Consider the following 19,312-nt stretch of genomic DNA (forward strand, 5'->3'; position numbering starts at 1 on the left):
AATCAGTGTGTTTTGCAGGCGTGTTTCAATTTTCAGATTTCAATATGCCTTTTTTGTTGTCTTTTCCATGTTCGCAAAAATGTCATTACCTCTTGGCATTGTCATTGTTTGTTTACAGTTCTGAAACTCCTGGAGACTTTCGAAGACATTGTATGTTTTATAGGTTCTGTGAAACAGCTGAGGTTAAGCATGTACAGACAGTTCACTGGAGCACAAATTTGTCTTGTTTATTGACTCTTTAAAATGTTATTTTCATAAAATCACTTCACCAGCAACAGTTATTGAAGCTGCATGTTGCAGATCTTTAAAGTGTGATGAAGATAGTTCTTACAGCTATTTTGATCATTGGTTAGAGGTTTTTTTTGTTAGGAAAGAGCTCCTTCCCTAATTGTGTTCTTGGGGAGTCCAGCTGACAGTATCTTAACAGAGATGGTTAAGTGAATGCAGGTGTTTGTCATCTTAACACAACTTCTAGTCTACAAATGGTATATTTGATTTGTGTTTTCCTCCCTAAGCAAACATCATGGAATAAAAGAAGGTGTTAGGTCTGAATCAGAATAATAGTTGATTGCAGGAATCCAGGCAAGGGAGAATTGGAATTCTTTAAAGATGATGTTATTTTATACAAAGGAGAAATGACATTTTAAAATGTCATAGCAAGAAAAGACAAGATTTGGCATTAGTCTGGATTGGAAGCGATACAGTGAAAAGTAGAAAAACAATTTAAAATATTTTAAAATTATTTGTAAGGATGTTATTTTGTGATAGCAGAAGAATGTAACTGCAAGATTCTTAACCTGGCAGTTACTGAAGACCACATCCACCATGCAGAAGCAAAGGAAATGCCGCCTCCTCCCAGGTGCTGATACTCTTCAGAGATACTCTCATTGCCCAGTTTTTGTGCTCATTGCTCACAGCAATGATGATGGAGTCTCTGGTTGACTGAGCCTTTGCGGCTGCTTTGGAAGTTAATCTGGCAGCCAGAAGCATCACAGATGTTGTCTCCTGACTTGAGCACCCCACTTCCCTCCGGTGCCTCTCACGCTGCACAGTGGCAGTCCTGCTTTGTTCGTAGGTCTTGGTTGCGGCGGGGCACGATCTGTCTCTTAGCAGAAGCCTCTAGCTGTTGCCTCCAATGTAGTGAAACTAGTACCACATGACTGAAGATTTGCTTTGAGTTTATGGTTGCAGAATGTTTCGCTAGCCTGTTTCCTAGCTATGCGCTCTGTTCTAGCTGGCTATAAAACATAGCTTTGGATAATCTGTTACCGGACATAAGCAGTATCTGCTCTGGGCCTGCAGGAGAACTGCCTTTGGGGCCAAGCATTTGACAGTCTCTAAGAGTTTGGTGTGCGGGTATTATCATGTCACTCTAATTCGGCAAGGACTCAAAGGTGGGCATGTATGGTACTGGCAAAGGTGATCTGTCAATAAATTAATCAAGTTCTGCCATCAAACAAAAGGGCGGTGATGACAGTTGAACAGTCGTGGTTATTTGTATTAGAGGATGTCTCTTCCCTTCCAGAGGTGCTGCTCTAAGCTTCCCCAAACTATGCTACCTCCTGCTGGCATCTCTCCAAGTTCATCATCTGCCATGGTATTTAAAGGGAGCACGTGGCCAAGGCAGTGGAATTTGTCCCTCTCTCAGTTGTGTGTTGTTAAGGTATGCTGTAAGCTTGATGTACTTTTCCCTTAGGGTGATACTGGAACAGGATCTCTGTTTTCTGTATGCTGCTGCATGTGAACAGCTGAGCAGCACAAGTGAAATAGCCAGCAATGTGTCGAGTGTCCTCCATGGTACACGCATTCGCATGTGAAAAAACAACATAGTGTTATCAGGAAAGAGCTGCCTGTGGGTGAGCAACACTCAGGTGTTTTCATTTAATATGCAGCATCTGCAGATTGAAAACTACCATGTTTGGCAGCTCTCCTACACACACTTCCTTCTGCACTTACTCTACTGGTAGGAGTCAGTAGCAGACTAACACTGCCTGGCACCTTGCAGTCACTTTTTTAGTGACAGTAGCTTTAAAGAATGCTTTGATGTTGCATCTTTTGCTGCTGTCCTCTAGCTCTTGATTGTTCTTAGGGCTAGTAGTTTCATGCTGTCTTGAATGTTCTGCTAACCTTTTTTTCCATGTTCCAATGCCCATGTTTGTCAGGTTCCTTTTCCTGAATTAATTTATTATTCAGGGTTTGCTATGATAAAGTCTGCAACCCCTACTCATGTTCAAGTACCTACTGGGACAGATGAAGTGCATTGAGAAGCAACTTCTTTCTTCAGAGGGTTACAGTCTAGAAACAGCTGACGGTCAGTTTGAGGAACAGCTTTGGCTATGAGCCTCAGGAGTGTTTCGGTCTGGGACAGTTTCATGGAAACAGTCTTCCTGATGAATGTTTCTAAGGAGGCTTCAATCTAATAGCTATTACTTGCCAAGGGCAGAGGTTTGCAGGTTTTCCTGCACATTGCCATAATTATTTTAGGATATCTTTTGTCAAATTCTGAAACACATTTCAAAACCCTCTCCCTTGAAGATTTGATGGCATATGTCACTTAGCATTTGAAGGTAATGTTCTTGATATGAAGTAGAAATAGTGCTTGATGATTATGTTGTATTCTATTTTCTTTGTTTATTTAATATAGAAACATCCCCACGGCTACTTATTTTATAGAAAAACAGAAAAGTTGTTACAATAGAGTGAAAAGGTGGTTTTCTCACTCTTTTGTTGTAATTCAACAGTTTTTCTTTGATGAAATTAAGAAGCCAGGGTATATTTATACATATTATGCAGAGCAAGGAAGGAGATCTCTTCAGCCAGTTGTCTCAGAAGTTAATGTTTTCCGTGATCCAAGTATCTTGGCTTGCTTAAAAAAAAAACAGCTGAAATGTACCTTTCAAAAAATGCTGCTATTGAAAAAAAAAGTGAAGAGAGGTGGTGGGGTAGAAGTTTTGACACCAGAAGCTCTGTCATAGCAGTTTCTCTCTGATGTCTGGAAAAAGTCTTATACTTCTGGGATGCTTTCCAAAATATTTTCAGTGACCATTGCCACAGGCGTGAACTTCTTAATGCATTTTGCAGTTATCTCCACCACAGTGAAATTGATTACTGTCTGAAAGCTTTTAATGATAACAAGCAAGAGGGCAGCATAAATACCATGAACTAATTTCTGTGTGTGTATTTTGTTGCATCTTCAGGAGTCTTGTAGAGGCAGATGTGTTGCCTCAGGAAAATCCTCCTTAATGTTTCTGTACATAATTATGTAATTGTATATTTATCATTTTGATTTTAGTAAGAACTTTCCTTCCACACACATGCATTCGCACACATAAAGCATATAGTGTCTTTCCAAGTGACTCAGTACCCAAAAAAAAAGTATCTGGTGGCTTCCTGAGTTGGACCTTTTCTAGGATTCATTTTATAGAAACTGAAACGCATTCAAAAGTTAGAAGAGTTTTAAGAAATGCCTTTCCTGCAGAAAACAAGGGTACAGTAGCAAAGGCGTATCTTCTTCATGTACCTGCCAAGGAATTTCAGGAGGCTTAAAAATGAGAGGCTCTCGCATGTGCAAGTTGAGGGAGTCCAGCAAGCTGAAAATGCAGTTAAACTTACTGGTTTTTTTCCATCTTAGTATACCTAATCTTTTTTTTCCATAACTTTACCGTCTTTTTTTTTCCATAACTTAGTATACCTAATACAAGAGGTCATTAGATTGGAGAGGTTCATCTACCCAGACCATCACCTTCTCAAGACTGAAATCTGAGCTGTACTTATATTCAAAGAGAATAGGTTTCAGGAATGATGTTTTTCCTTTAAATCAAAACATCCCACCACCAAAAATGTGTGTATCTATATACATATATAAAAAATATTTTTATACACACACATATGTAATAAGCAAAGTTGTAAACTGTATGAATAGAAAGCTGTACCCAGCTGAAGAGCCAGATCTCCCAGGAACTGGTATGTCATTGTCACTCTGCCCTCTGCCAGCACAGACGTGCTGCACCAAAGCCCTTTATCCTGCACTATCGCTGCCACAAGCCACTGTGAATGTTGGCTGATCTGCAGTAGGTGAAGAGTGAAAATAAAAACTTGAGCACCGGTAGAGAAAAACAAGCTGTCATAAGCAGGCTTCATTGCAAGGAATAAAAAGGTCAAATGATACTTCCCCCTCCCCCCCCCCCTCTACCTTCGGAGCAGCCGCTAGATGCATCCAGCAGAATTTTTCCAGACTGTCAGCTGGTTCATCAGTTGGGGCTTTCTCTCAATTTTAAATGCCAGCACCACTTCAGTTCAGAGGAATTGCTGGCTTCTTTCCCAGACAAGATTTCCCGAATTCAAAATGACCTTTTGAGATCCTAACTAATAGGAGCTAAACAGAGATTTCCTCTTCATCAGGCCCTTTCTCAGATTGATCCTTTTACTGACAGCACATCCCCACAGCACAGACCAGTGAAAGACCAGCCCTTCCACTTGTGACAATAAACACCTCTTTTGAAGAGGGGCAGTCTTAAATCATGTTGAATTTGTTATATATTCTAGAAACTACTACATTTCTGTTTGATGCGCCGATCATGTAAAGGCACAGGGAGTACCAGTGAAAGAACTGGATTTTTGTTTTTTTTCTAATCTAGCCATTCAGGCTCTGCACTAATACAGTGGGATGCCTGCTCAGCCACCCCTCATTATTGAGAGATGGACAGTGGCAAAGCTGTTTATCTGGGTACTGTAATGTGGGGACTGCCATGCAGGCAGCAACCACATGGAGATAGCTTGGTGCAGAAGGTTTGTTATCTCCCACTTAAAGGCCAGCTTGGGCAGTGCTGTGCTGAGCAACCATGGATTCTGGTTGGTTGTGGTTGTGTGCTGTGCCCATCCTCTTCTCCAGGCAAGGAGAAGGAGGTATTCAGGACTGCCCAACTCCGAGCAGGTGGATTGTGAGGTTCTGCTCTGGTATGTGCTGCATGAATGCAAGCTGCAGCTTCAGCTCCCTTCAAACCCTGAATCAAAATCTGATAGCTGTGCTGCAAAATAGACATTATGTATTGGTGTACATCTGTGATGTCTTGAAATGTAGCAGGATAGTCAACTCTTGTCAAGAAAGACGCCAGTGACCATCTCTTGAAAGGATGAAGTATTGCAAATACAGAGTTGCGAAGTCTTGTGGTTCTATTCCTGAAGAAGTTTGAGGAGAAGGAAAGTGCAGAAACAAATGTTACTGGTTCTTATGAGAGAAAAATACTGTGGGAAATGAATAACACACTGTAAAAGGAATTACAAGACCACTAAGGACTGATTTAACATTAGCATCAGGTTTAATCTCATAGTTGAATTCAGAAGAAATACCAGAGATATAATGTGCCTCTTGATTTTATTTTTTTTAATAATATGTTGTGGGAAGAGGTACTAAAAGATTGGGATTTTTTTTTCCCCAGGAGTATACATAATTGCCTAGAAAAGATACTGCAAATGCAAAATATAAAATAATAATAACTCAAACCTGAAATAGCTTGACTCTGTCATCAGATCTCTCTTCTTCAGCTGCAGTTTCAGGTTTGGCATTTTCAGCTTTGATTTGTATAAGGACTCATTATCTCCACTACGGTCTTGGAACACTGAGGGAATATAAGATTTGGTATTTGTGCTCTGTGCCATGTGATCCTTTTTTCTGGCCGTCTGGGTTATCACCCTAAGCTGTTGTCACATTTTGGTATTGAGATTTTCAGTTTGGAGCTCTCATTTTATTCTTTAGCATTTTCTAGAATTGTTTCCCTTATATGTTACATAAAGTGTCTGTGTCTTTGCTGGTATTTAATTATATATGTGCCTGTATGTGACATCTCTCTAATACGTCATACTGAATAATTTTTGTCAATGTAGATACACATAATAATACTCCTCTCTAGGTAATGTACATCCATTGTGGTGTTGCACAGCTACAGAGCTCACCTGGCACATGGTGAGAGCAGAGCAGGAAGGGGAATGGTAGTGCATCATGAAGGTGTAATCCACGTGCCTGTGGAGGAGTCTCAGGGAGTGAGACAATTTTTCATTTTTTCCCCTAAAATTTTTGTCTGAAGGGTTTCACTTGAGGACATAGGGAATCGTTTGTACATATAAGAGTGCTTCTTGATGCCCATGTGGCTGTCTTTATTGAAGAATCGGCATCTATGGTGGTTTGAATCTGGTTTCAGTGGACAAAGGAAAGAAACTACTCTTGGAAAAGTGCTTGACTTCAGTGCTTTATTATCAACAGCTAAAGCCATGTAGGAGTTGATTGCAGAAGACTGGAGGGAGAGGTGCATAGGTGGTAGAAATGTGGTCTTCTCATGTGCAACTTATTAAGTATTCTTTTGCTACATTTTTCATAACAATGTTAGAATGTTGATGTATGCATTGTTTCTCTGTTAAAGCAGCTCCTTCATTTTACAGACAGTTTAGAATTATGTTTTCTGCAGCTGTACTGAGGAGCATATTCAGGCCTGAATCCCACGTTGCTAAGTTGTCTATAATAAAATAACAGGCTTTACTACAAACTTTTGAAGAAAAATAATATGTAAATATCTCATGCTTCATTTTTCAGAGTATGCTTTAAAGCCAAGTGTGGTAAAGCAGACACCATTGTGAAGATGTTTTGTGGCTTTCTAAACAGAGAGAAAAACTGAATTAGAAACACAGTAACTGTCTCTTGGGTATATTTAAAATATGGTTAACTCTTGGATATTGATTTTAATTGCTGTAAAAGTTGCTATGAGGCATCTTAATAGTTTGCATTTTCATCAAATGCCACAGAGTAGGCTATTTTGCACTGGCAGTGAGAGCAGCACCTAGGTGTAAACAAATCTGAGCCTTTCCTTTTCAGGAGTAAACAGGCATTGTTTCAGACCACCACCAGAATTTCCTTCCACTTCCCTTTTTTTTTCTTCTTCTTTAATATAGATCGCTCTGGCTCAGCAGGTTCACAAGCCAATGCTTCTTTTGTGTGTTCTTGTCTGTAAAATGAGGGTATGATTTTAAAGTAGTTCATTATTTTGCCTCATTAACACCCGATACTTGTTAATGCTTGATACTAATGGCAGAGGCATTCCATGGATACCTATATTTGCTATCAGTCCACAGTAATTACTCTTGAGGGTTGTACTTTCAGTACAAATGATGCACAGAATGAATTCTGCTGTAAACCAGACTTTGTTCCAACTTTTCCAGTGTGGCCTGCACTTCCAGTTGGGAGCTTGATTTCTTTGAACTTGTGGTCCCCACAATCAGCACAGACAGGTTTTGGTTGGTGTCATGACCCCCCCAGTTGGAAACTGGTGTTCTAAAAAGCATTACAAAGTGGTGAGCATACCAGCTCAATTCCCCGTGACATAACTGAAAGCGTGACAGCCAGCGCTCGGGCTCAGACCTGCCTTTCAGAATCCAAGCATTATATATTTAAATTGTCCTGCATGAATTTTGCTTCTGTTCCTCAGGATACGAAATGGAGAGTAGAGTTTGTCCTGCATGCTGCTGTTATGCAGTAGCCATCTTGAAGTGACAGATAAAAATGAGAATCACCTTTGATAACTGAGAGGCTGAAGTAATTTAACAATATGTCTTCTTTGAAGCAAAGGACTTCTGTTCCCCATATAATCCAGTAGGCTGACATTGTGTCCAAGGTTGTTTCTTCTGCTGTTCTGATGGAGCCTACAAAGTTCCAAAAGCAGAGAATAATTTCTGCCTCTGGCTGAAAATGAAGTTTATTAGCTTGGAAGTGCTGGCTGAGACTTTGCTGGGGGGAGGAGAAGTGCTGTTGTATTTTTTGCACCCCTTGTGCCGTTTTGGACTTCAGAGTAATTATTTTTAGTACATTTACGCACTGCAGGAGGAAGGGGCAGTTGTAATATGGCATATTTACATCATGCTGTCAGTTTCTGGCAGCTCACTCACCTGTCAGGGAGCAGAACTAGTCCATTAAGGATGTGAATGCTACGTATGCCCACGAGTGATGAAACATCATCTCAAGGGTGGGAAGGCCTCCCCAGGCTAGCAGGTTGGTTTGTTTTTCTAAGGTGCATTACGGGGATTTTTTTTTTTTTCATGTCACAGAGACAGGAATGGGCCATGCTACCTCCCACTTTTTCCTTCTCTACTCTGTATAGGAAAAAGAGAGGCAAAGTCTCCTCATGAGATCAGCATGTGCTGGTTTTTCCCCTCATGTCATGCTTAAGTTCTCTGCCCCATTATAAAAATAAAAAGCTATAAATAAAAAAGAACAAATGCTGAGGGGGACAAACTGGACCCACAGTTATGTGCGTGTCGTCACTTGCAGAAGTGTGCCTAGCCCCATTCCTCCCAGGCTTCATACATTCCCGGTTTCTTATGCTGTCACTCTCTCAGGATGTGAAACATGCACAGATAGGCCTGGCTGGAGTGGTTTTTTTCCCTGCCATAAAATAATATTAATTGAGCTAAGGCTGAAATGGTGTTGGGCTCATCTGCAGTTGAATTAGCTCATTTGCCATTTATATATACCTTTTTCCTCTTTGGGGAAAAAAAAAGTTGCTATGGGTTTTGCTGCCACACTTTAATGTCGCAGTAGTACCTTTCTCCTGGAACTAAGCAGTATTTAGGTCTCATCTCTCATATATGACATGCTGTCTCTGTTAGCTTCAAGCATAGGCACCCTATGATTTCCCTTTCTTGGAAACTGCTCTGTCTCAGCATGTGGGTAGGAGGCATGTAAATAAATACCAAGCACTTCTTAGCCTTCAGTAGGCATTTCCTTTTTCCTGGTGGCTACAGAAGAAACACTTTCTCACAGTTTGGCATAAAACATTTAGAAAACTTTCCTGCTTGTGGAATTTTTGTTTAGACAATCAGATTCTTGGTATAGTTTTTTCATCAGTTTCTATTTTTGCTCATCTGTGGTTGCTTGGTTTGTCAGTAAACAGTGTCTGTCAGAACAAACACTTCATCAGAAACTTCTTAAATTTCTGGTAATTGAATAGTAAATCATTATAAGCATATTCTGTAATAGTGAAAGATGAGTTTTAAAGAATAAAAAATAAGCTTATCTAGGTTAATATCAGTACCATTGATATTTCTGCCCAAAATATTTTTTATATATAACCTGTGTGAAATATTTGAAATACAGAACAAAGTATCTTATATTACTGTGCAGTCCAGCTTTCAACTGAAAAAATTATTTGCTTTTAATACGAAGTTGAATATGTGTTCTCCTGAATATATATGCTGGGATATTTTTCAAGTGTGTGTCACTTCGTCAGGGCAGCAAAGCTAACACACTGTTCCTTTTAAATGATACCAAAACTATTTAGGACATAAGTTTATAATATCAAAACAGATCATATAAATAAAAGTCAGTATTAGAGGATAGCGTACTTCTAATTTTTATACATAAATATCTGGTCTATAAGTTCTTTATTTAGTTTCATTTGCTATTATTTATTTACTTTTTATTGGCAAATTATGAATTTACTTTGCTAAGTTTTATTTATCTTGGTGGTGATACTTACTGAATGGATGACAGTATATTCTCCTTTCAGGGAGGGACCAAAAGGTTCAGATAGTATGTATTCCCTGGAAGCAGAATATAGATGTGAACTGTGATAAATAGCTCAGAACTAGATTCCTTCACTGGAGTTGTTGTTAGATGAGAGTACCAAGAATATACATATGTATGATCTTTTGTGGGTAATAATTTCTTGGATGGCTAAGCTAGAGGCAGTTTGAAAATCCATCAGATACCTTTTATGTAATACTCCCACACTGGATTTGATAACTTCTATTCAACAAAACAAGACAGTAGAAACCATGCTTTTCCAGAAGGACCTTTGAAATATGCTTTTTCCTCTACTGAGGCCTGTTATGGATGTGTCTAGGAAAGTGAACCATTGTTGGACATGTCACTATATTTTTATAGTTTCACTCTCAGGTATATTCTCATCCAGTTTAGTTTTGCAATCTGCTGAAGCTTAGCCAAGTGGAATTGCATCTGCCCTCACAGTCCACACACCTCAGTCTAGCTAGGGCTTCTTCCAGTTCTGTGCAGTGGAAGTTACTTTTGTGTATTTCTTCTGGGAATTATGTATTGAGGAAAAATGATCCCTAGCTTCATTTGTTCCTTTTGCCCCTTTTTATGGCATACAATAAACTATTATCACGTGTATATGTTTTACTTGAGCCAACCACCATTAGTGATGCCCCAGTTCACAATTCTCCAGCAAGTGCAATGGGTGCTAGGCTTCACAGCTCGTTCAGATGATGGCTAGGCAGAGACTAGTCAGTCTTGCTTCATGTTGGCAGATAAGGAACTGTGAAGGAATCCTAAGCTTTCCAACTTTGGTGATTTATTGTACTTCCATAGAGTCATTGGGTGGCCAAATTCACAGGAACTACTTTTGGTATCTGCACAAATTCCAGGGCATAAACCCTCTCCCAATTCCATTGCTGCCGTGGTAATGGCACTAGCATTAACAGTACCTTAATGGCCTTTGAAAGCTGTTAAACTCCTATTGTTTTAGTACACCGGTCAGCAAGTTTACCATGATGGCGACAGAATGGGGGTATGAGGATGCAAGTGTTGCTCCTCTTGTCTTTAGATTGTTTCTACTTAGCACCAGGTGTATTTGCAAAGCAAAATGGAGAGGTTTACCCTGGTTTAGCCATCAGTACGGGGACTTCAAGGAAGCTTAACACAATGGTAACAGCTAATAATCTTAGGGCTTTTTTGCCCTGACATCATCAGGTGTCTTGACAGTGTTACTAGTCCTTAATTTGGAGAGACAGGAAGCAAGAAACCTAGAAAAGGGGAAATTATAGTGATTGTGCTGTAAATGAGAATGTGTTATAAATGAGAGCTGTGATGAAAATGCAAAAGGAGTCGGCTACAGCAAGAGTGAACAGATCATTCCTGCTGTTTGGAGGAACAAGCTGGTTAGATTAGACTCTGATTTTGTTTGTATATAGTATATATAAAACTTTGATGACAGTATGATTTTGATTGATTTGTATGATTTTTGTATTTTCCACTGGAGGAATGAAAATTTATCCCTGGGATCATCAAATGCCACCCCTAAATAATTAATAATAGTAATCCTAGATAGAGATGAATTTTATGTCACAGGTTACTACAGTAGCTACATAGATATGTTAGAAGAGTTCTATATTGATTAAAGACTTCCATTTTAGTTAAGTCTGATCCTTTTCTTTTTAGAATTCAGAGGAATAAAGAATAATAAATATAGATGCTTATGTTTTTGAGGTGGAACTTATTTTAAAAGGGTCAGTGAAAAACAGAACTGGAATTGAGGTTTCATTTCTGTTACAGGCATGTCTACAAAAGATAAGCAGGCATTTCAATTTTGGATATTCCCTTATGATGATAAATGTACTGAAGGCATTACTGACTAAATAGAGCTTGCTGAGATCAAGCTTCAAGACTTCTTACATAGTGTTATTTTAATATGTGGTTTTGGTTGTGTGTGTGTGTTTTTTTTCCCCCTAGGAAAAAGAGAAGAAATATATGCTTCCTTTGGACAACTTGAAAGTGCGAGATGTTGAAAAGAGCTTCATGTCTAGCAAACATATCTTTGCATTGTTTAACACAGAACAGAGGTAAGAAAATGTGCTATTCTGCAGATACTTCTATAAAAATATCTGGCTGAGCATTTTAATAACTGGGAGTACAGTTCTGGTATTTCCACTATGTTGAGTGAACAAAGATCTTGATACTCTTCATTTATCTGCTACTTTGCTGTTGCACAACCATGGGATGAAAGGTTAGTGTCCTCCTAGCCACTCATGGGGTGAAACAGCTCCATGATTAGTCATCTAGTTCTTCTGTATGGCTGAATAATCATCTCCTGATCCTATTTTTGTTTTGTTTGGCAATCACCTAGGCTTACCAAAACATTCATGACTTCTGTACCTTGTGACCAGATTAAACTGGTGTAAATCACAACAGCGTCACTGCTTTTCACTTTCTCCAGTGGAAAATCTTGCCTGTCTGTAATCTTGGGAGTCATTCTATTGTTTGTTTGGGTTTAAATACTGCTTGAATGGAGAAAAATGAAATTCCTTTGCTTACCTAATTAATTAGAATCTTTGCTTTGTAGTGTTTGCCTCATTCTTTTTCTTTCACACTCCAGCCTCTGATTTAAGTGATGTGGATGCTCTTTAGAAGCCTATTCCTGATGCACAGCCAGTTCAGATTACTATGCACAAATAAGTCAAGGGGACATGACAACACTTAAAGACATACAAGTGACCTGTAAATAAAATTTATTTTTTTTACTGAAGAGGAGACAGCTGCAAATGCAAGTCTCAGTGGAATTGCATTTCAGCAGATAAGGTGATAGATAAGGTGATAGAGATAATTTCTCTAAGCTCTTTTTCGGGAAAATAAGTAAAATTAATAGTAGTGGTAGCGTGGATAGATGCCTATGTTTTCCTCTTCTCTTCTGCTAAGTCCCTTCACACCCACTCCCCTCTTCCACCGCCAAAGCTTGGCAATATATTCAGATATTGTTCAAGATGATGAAGGCTGGATGTGGCTCCCTGCAGAGCCAGCTGTTGTTGCTCCTGAACTGGCCAGAAATAGTCCTTTCAGAAGCAAGGAATGCCCCTCCCTCCCGCAAAGCAGAAGCAAAGCCCAGGATTTCTGGGCTGTCAAGTTTCTGCTGGCCCCAGAAACATGAGGACGCAATGTGAGTCTCACTCTGAACTACCCCGTGAAGGCTTTGCCTACATCTGCTGACATCTCAGCTAGCCTACATGTGGACATTGTCTGCCAGGAGATGCCCTTTGAAAGTATGTTGCACAAATACTTGCTGGGAATAAGATTTCAAACACTTGACCACTTGCATTTCTGGAGTACAGAAAAAACCTTTTAAAAACTTTCCATGTTTTTTAAAAATATCAATGACCTTCAGATGCTGGAAATTAATTAATTCTGATTATTCTGCTATAGATCAGATATGTGTGAATTGTCCCAACATTGTATGTACATCAGTCAAGAAAGATAACTTGGTATCAGCTGTACATATTAAGTTCCTTCCATGAGAAATCTGTTAATTTTAGCTCATTGTTTCTCCTTTGTTTTGGCTAATGGCTTTGAGTATTTTCATAATCCTAAATATTAATCGCTGAGCTGCTGTGAAATTCGAAGAGAAGCATGCATTTCCATTGGCAAGTTTGGGATTTATTGGGTGTTATATAGCTGCACATTCACATTTTCACTGAATCTTCATACACACTGAACAGCAAGGGTTTCAGAATCGGATGTCAAAAATGTTTGCCATGTCTGTAATAACCCTGCCCATTTGGCCTGTGAGTAGACCCTCCAGCATCTGCAAGGCTGCTCTAAAACCATCCGTATATCTATACGGGCATGTTAAGACATGACAGCACAGCGATAAGATGACAAAATAGCTTTGCTTTGGGAGAGGCTGTTTATGAAGCCAGTCTTCCAGCTTAAAAGGAGGCAGAACTTGTTCTTGAAGCAATATTTATTGAAACTACAACAGCAATTCCTCTGTTATTATAAAACAGCTGATTTTTGATATTTCTAAAAATTTGCCGTCTGGCACAAATTGGTCAAAACAAGTTTCCACTGTCTCTTAAATTCATAGATTGTGTCAGCAGAAGCAGAGATATTGAGGCTTGAGTAAAGTGATCTGGCCCTCAACTGGGGTCTGTGTTCCCTGTCCCAGGTTACTAGGGAAACTGAAATAGGGAATCGGTAAAGATCTGTTGAAATAAGGAGTTTTGTTGTTTTACTTTATGCTAATCCATTGATTTCTGGTTTCTGAATGCATGTGTGTGAACATGAATATGGCTTGCTTTTCAAAATTCCTGTAAAAGTTAACTTAGTTTCTGGTTGGGTTTTGGGAGAGGGGAGGGGCAGGGGATGGTGTTTGTGTTTTTTTTAATTAGAAAAAACCTTAGCAACTGAGAAAGAAATCAGCTTTCTCTTTCCGAGTTTGTCCACTGAGGGTCCCGGTTATGGAACCATTTTGCTATTTAAGATGTAGATCATTAAAGAACAAAGGCAAAATCATCTGTTCCAGCTTCCATGATAGCATGGAGATTATTCTGTATCTCTTTCCCGCCCCTTCCCCTCCACCCCCATGATCTGCAGCATTTTTTTAATCAACTGTGCAAACGTTCTTAATGTTCAATTAAAGTATTTTGATTTTCAAGCAAAATCCCTTTAGGAGAAAAATTTTAATAATCTTGTTCTCTCTTTCATTCCCAGCCCCTCACTGCATAGGTATTTGCTACGCCATATGTTTCTGATACTGTACGTTTCAATAGTTTCCTGGATTATGCACTGCATTTTTTCCATTTATGAAAACCTTTCCAGTTCTGAAATATAGTTACCAGGAAAATCCTTATTTCACTGCATAGAAGGAAAAACCATCTTGAGTTAGCTGAGGCTTGGGGATAGATGCAGAAGGAAACTAACAGTATCTGTCATTTTGATTTACTGCAGAAGTCAACAGTTCTCTGACAGGAATCAAATGTGACTTGGTAATGTATAGTAAATGGAGACTGTGACAATTGATTTCACAGTGAAGATAAATTCTCATGAAATGAACATAATTGTTTATGAAAAGGCTGCATTGTGAAATAATTAAATTCTTTTCTTGTTACTTTCTAGTTAAAGTTTAAAAAAAGGGCAAAAGAAAAAAAAGAAAACTTTTGGTGTGAAATAGATATAGCGTTGCTTAGAGAATTGGAGGGGGGGTGAGTTTTGCTTTTCAGCAAACTAAATAATTTATTTCAAGTTTTTGAGTGGGCCCATCTGTTTAAGTTATAGACACCGTGGAACACCTTTGGAGATGTACTCCTCTAGGTGTCTTACCGTAGCAGTACAAGATATTAAAGCAATGTATATTAGAGTGAGTGCCCTTTGACTAAACTGAATTACTGTATTACAACTCCATCTAATTACTACTTTTGTAAGTAAAGGAGGAGTGACACTTAAAAACTCTTGTTTTGCTACAAGCAGAGAAAAAGTTTCCTTTCCACCTCTTACGCAGGTTTGGAGGATGAATTCTTTCTCTCTTGTGAGAGAAGAGATTCTACTAGGAAAGATTTTTGGGGTTATAAAATGGTAGTATGCTGAGTTGGTGAATTTACAGGTCTTTTCTACCAATACTGGGAATAGCAACTGTACAATGAGGAAGAGTTACCTGGTGGAGAGTCCCTTATCAGCAGTCTTTCTTATGCAGGAAGCTCTGTTTCTCTTCAGACTCACTGGAGCAAAAGCAGCAGAACCAGCGTGTGAAATTGTCCCTCCCTTGCAGAGCAAGATCCCACCAAGTCTCCCTGTCTTTTATGTTCCTGCCCAACCAGGATCCAGCTGAAACCAAGTAACAGTGTTGCTTTTCTCAACTCTATGTTTTTGTATGATAGGGGTATGTGAGGAACAAATTCAAAGCACAGAAATGTTCCTGTTTGCCTTCACAAGAATAGGTTCTTGAGAGCTAAATGCTCCTCAATAGTCATGAAGCAGTGTGGCAGAACCTATCGTTCCTGCGTGAGAGCTGACTGGGGCAGGCTCATGGTAGAAACAGATCCTTAATCTGACAAACAGATGAATGTCAAGAGGAGAGTGATCAAAAGGAAGTTTTGAGGGCACACAATAGGACTGGAAATAGAACTGCCAGATGATAGATTTTAGCTACCAGCTCCTGTGTACACTCTGCCTGTCAGGAATCATTGCACAAGAAACTGTGCTGTCTAGTAGGACCCAGGAAAGTGTGCTGTGTATACTCAGTGAAAAGTATGACAGTATTTATTTTGGGTGCATGTTGTTGGCTGAGTGTTGCTCTAGAGGGGGATTGAGCACAAGTCTTCTGGGACTCCAGATATACTAGAGCTTAAGTACTGAATTTCTTCTTATGGACAGCAACTGGTTAACTGCTATCCGTATATAAGGGAAATTGGGCAAGAGCCAAAATAAAGGGAACTAGTGAAAGGAGACCGGGTCAGAGGAGGTGTTGGATGGAAGCCAGGCTGAAGGAGAAAGCCTAAGATGAGATGTATGTTTAGTTACTGTTTTTGAATTTCTCAGCTAAGCCCCAGGAAGAGCTGGACTGTAAGCTGTTCAGAGCCTTCTCTGTTAGAAATGGAAGAATGAGAATCTATTTAATTAAAAAACTCCACAAATTTAATCCAGAAAAAAATTGCTAATGTTTGTAAACAAACTTCTAAGATGCTGGTGAGTATAATATTCAAGAATAGGAAAAATATACAAACCCAAGGAATAACTAGCCTTTATCCCCCAAGTACATTCCATTAAAAAACAGTTGGTTTCTTATGGAATATTTCCTTTTTGTCATTATTGACAGGAATTATTTGTATGATAAATAAAACACAGTATGGTGGATAGGTGATACAGGTATACTGGTATTACAGAGCAAAAAGGGGTTCTTGGGGAAAGAAACATCAGTGCCAAACCCATACCTTAAATATGGTAGTTACACTGTACTTCAGAAAGAGTCCCTAAGTGATTGTGTGGCATCTGAAATGTTAGTGACACCTACCAGAGACATGGGTGTTGTAAGCATGGGCCAGGTCATGGCTGGTAAAATTGACTAAGCCTGCAGGACAGCTTCACCTTGCGTGCTCACTGTGACCCAGCAAGGCCTGGGTCCCCCTGCCCCATCCAGAGAAGCACAGGACTGGAGCAGGAGACTTGCTCCCTCTGAGCGTGACGGGGATCTGACAGCTGTGAGCAGGTTTTGCATCTGTGTGGTCCCAAGGTAGATTCCAAAACATGCTTCCACCCCTCACCACAAAAAGGATCAAACCTTCTTCAACAGGGAGTTATGGAATATTTTAGTGCCAGTTGCTGTAACTACTGCCTATTTTGGCCTATGTGATGTTAGTTTTGGCTGCATTTCTGTTCTGGATTACATATAGAACTTTAGATACTTAATTGTCCAGGCTTGGCTATGTACTGATCAGCACATCTTCTATTCATTTTCACCTTAAAATTTTGTGTTTGTGTGTGCATATGAACTTGAAAAGATCCCTATACTTATGGGAGACCACCTCTATGAGTTAGGTGGTAAAATCCTTAAGTGTTATTATTTCATTACATTGCCTAAGAGTTTGTCTCTTTGGCTTTTCTGGATACTGAGAAAAAAAATCTTCAGACATGTGTAATTAATTTTAATTACATTGGACTGATCTGAAATGGCATGCCTTGATAGAAAATGTTAGTCGTTTCTGTTAACTCAGAGCAGATGATCATTTTTGTTTCTTTATAATATATGATTTATGGAGCTTCTAATAGAGTTTTCTTATATGAAAAGTAGTGCATATATTCAAATCAGCCATTGTGGAATTACAGGAGTCTGAAATGGTGGACTTAGGCTAAGGTTGAATAAGCAGTGTGTATACAGTGGAGTTGCAGGTTGACTAAGTAGAGAACATACAGTGGAGTTTCATCCAAGATTCTTTCCCAATAGTGCACGTGTATTTAGAGTATCTGGATTCTGTTATTTTCTCCCTTTTTCATTGTAGGTGACTATTTATAAAACCCATATTCTGTATGATTTAATTATCAATCAAATAAGAAATATCTAAGAATTGAACTTCTTGTGTTTTTCATGCAATAAATTTGGGCTGATTTGCATTTGGTTAAAGGTTTTTAATGTTCATTTTAATTCTGCTTGCATCCTATTAAAAAGACCAGAAGTTTACAAAAAAAAAAAACCCAAACGTTTGAGATGACAAGCACAGTTGTTTGAAATCTTTGTAAGCTGTGAGTAGCTTCGCTCATTGCAGTGCAACTGCTTAAATTAACTATGGTTTTGTGTTCTTTGCAGGACTGAAGTGGCTAATAGGCACAATTCTAAAAATTTCACTAATATTCTTGCTCTGTAATTGCTGTTCTGTCTCGTCCCATAATGGCAAGAATAAATAAATCTTCATTTAATCTTGGTTTGTATTTTCTCTATATATATTTAAAAAATCACATGGGCATACAGTGCATCTTTGTCAATGGAAACGTTCCAGATCCAACTTGGTCTAAAAGCTGTATATGCTTATGGTTAATATGTGGATATACACTAATATATATGCATGCATATTAACTGGGTTTGTAATGTGTCTACAGTGGTTGCCCTTAAAGTCTTTCCAGGTTTGTTGTCTAACAGTTGAGTTTTGAGTTTTCTCAGATGGTGAGCAGTTTTTATGTGCAACTGCTGTAGAGGGAAACCTGCTGGTATTGCCTCCACTGTAGCAAGCAACTAGAAAGGTCTTTCTTTGTAATTTTCAATTGTGTGTTATTCACCTGTCAGTCCTGAATTGTATAGTACTGCTGGTTTATAGGTAATCAAACCTTCCCTATACAATATTGACAGCCCAAGCTTCAGGACTAGTGGGGCAGGAATCTCAGTAACTTGCAGCTGGGCTCAGTCTTCAGACTTATTTGGCATTTTTCTGTTTCCTCTTGTATGCTTTCAAATACCTTACTCTGTTCCTGCATTTTCATGTTAGGATTCTTCTGTGATGGGAGGGGTTAAAGAAACACCCGTGAACAATGCAAAGGCAATTTCTGCATTAGAAAGTTCACTTTGGACCCTGAAATATATGGGGAAAGGAAGGCAGTATGCTGGGAACAAAGATAGTAGTAAAGTGAAGAACTTGTGTAAGCAGAGTTAAGAGTTACAGCTGAATGCCTGTTGGCCTCTCAAGTAATGGGTCTGATCTAGGAAAGATACGTCCTGAGTGTGGAACCATTCTGGAATCAGAAACGACACTTTTAGTGCAATTGTCTGGCCATCTTCATAAACAATCATTGTGTTTTCTGGAATGCTGTTCTTGAGGTTGGTTTGTTTATTTAAAGAATAATAAAACCTGCAGATAACAAATGGTAATCTTTTGTGTTTTTCACTCTGGGGGAAAAAAAGTAGTGTTATGTTAATTTCCAGTAATGTCGCTATATTTTCATGTACTTTACAGGATATTAAATTACAATGATGAGCCTCTACAGAAGGAACCAGCATAGGCAGATATGGTATTTGCTCACAGCTTCCCTGTTTGTGTGTTCACGTTGGAAAAATGTTAAATATTTCAAGGGAAATCTTGCACACAAATTGTACTTTTAGGCATGTTCCCCTTTATTGTATCTGTTTTGTTTCTACGGTCCCTTAGATTTAAAGATGTCTGAATATCAACAAGATTTGTACTATTCAGAGTACATCTTCTTTGCTTCTTGGTATCCTTCTCTTTGATGTATAACATCCCATTTCGCTGCGATAGAGGTGACAATAAGAACATGACCTCA

At 39.0% G+C, this 19,312-nt stretch overlaps 1 protein-coding gene across 5 annotated transcripts in view; it reads left to right on the forward strand.

The window, feature by feature from the left end:
• DNM3 (dynamin 3) overlaps positions 1–19,312 on the forward strand; it is a 180,786-nt gene that overhangs the window by 102,002 nt on the left and 59,472 nt on the right. For 4 of the 5 annotated variants that reach the window (XM_075097092.1, XM_075097090.1, XM_075097091.1 and 1 more), the window contains exon 15: positions 11,513–11,622. The exons of the other annotated variant lie outside the window; for it this stretch is intronic. In XM_075097092.1, the coding sequence (XP_074953193.1) occupies positions 11,513–11,622 (110 nt within the window). The remainder of the gene's footprint in view (positions 1–11,512; positions 11,623–19,312) is intronic. 5 annotated transcript variants of the gene reach the window in all.

Source organism: Phalacrocorax aristotelis, chromosome 6 (genome assembly GCF_949628215.1).
Source record: "Phalacrocorax aristotelis chromosome 6, bGulAri2.1, whole genome shotgun sequence".
Classification (NCBI taxonomy): domain Eukaryota; kingdom Metazoa; phylum Chordata; class Aves; order Suliformes; family Phalacrocoracidae; genus Phalacrocorax; species Phalacrocorax aristotelis.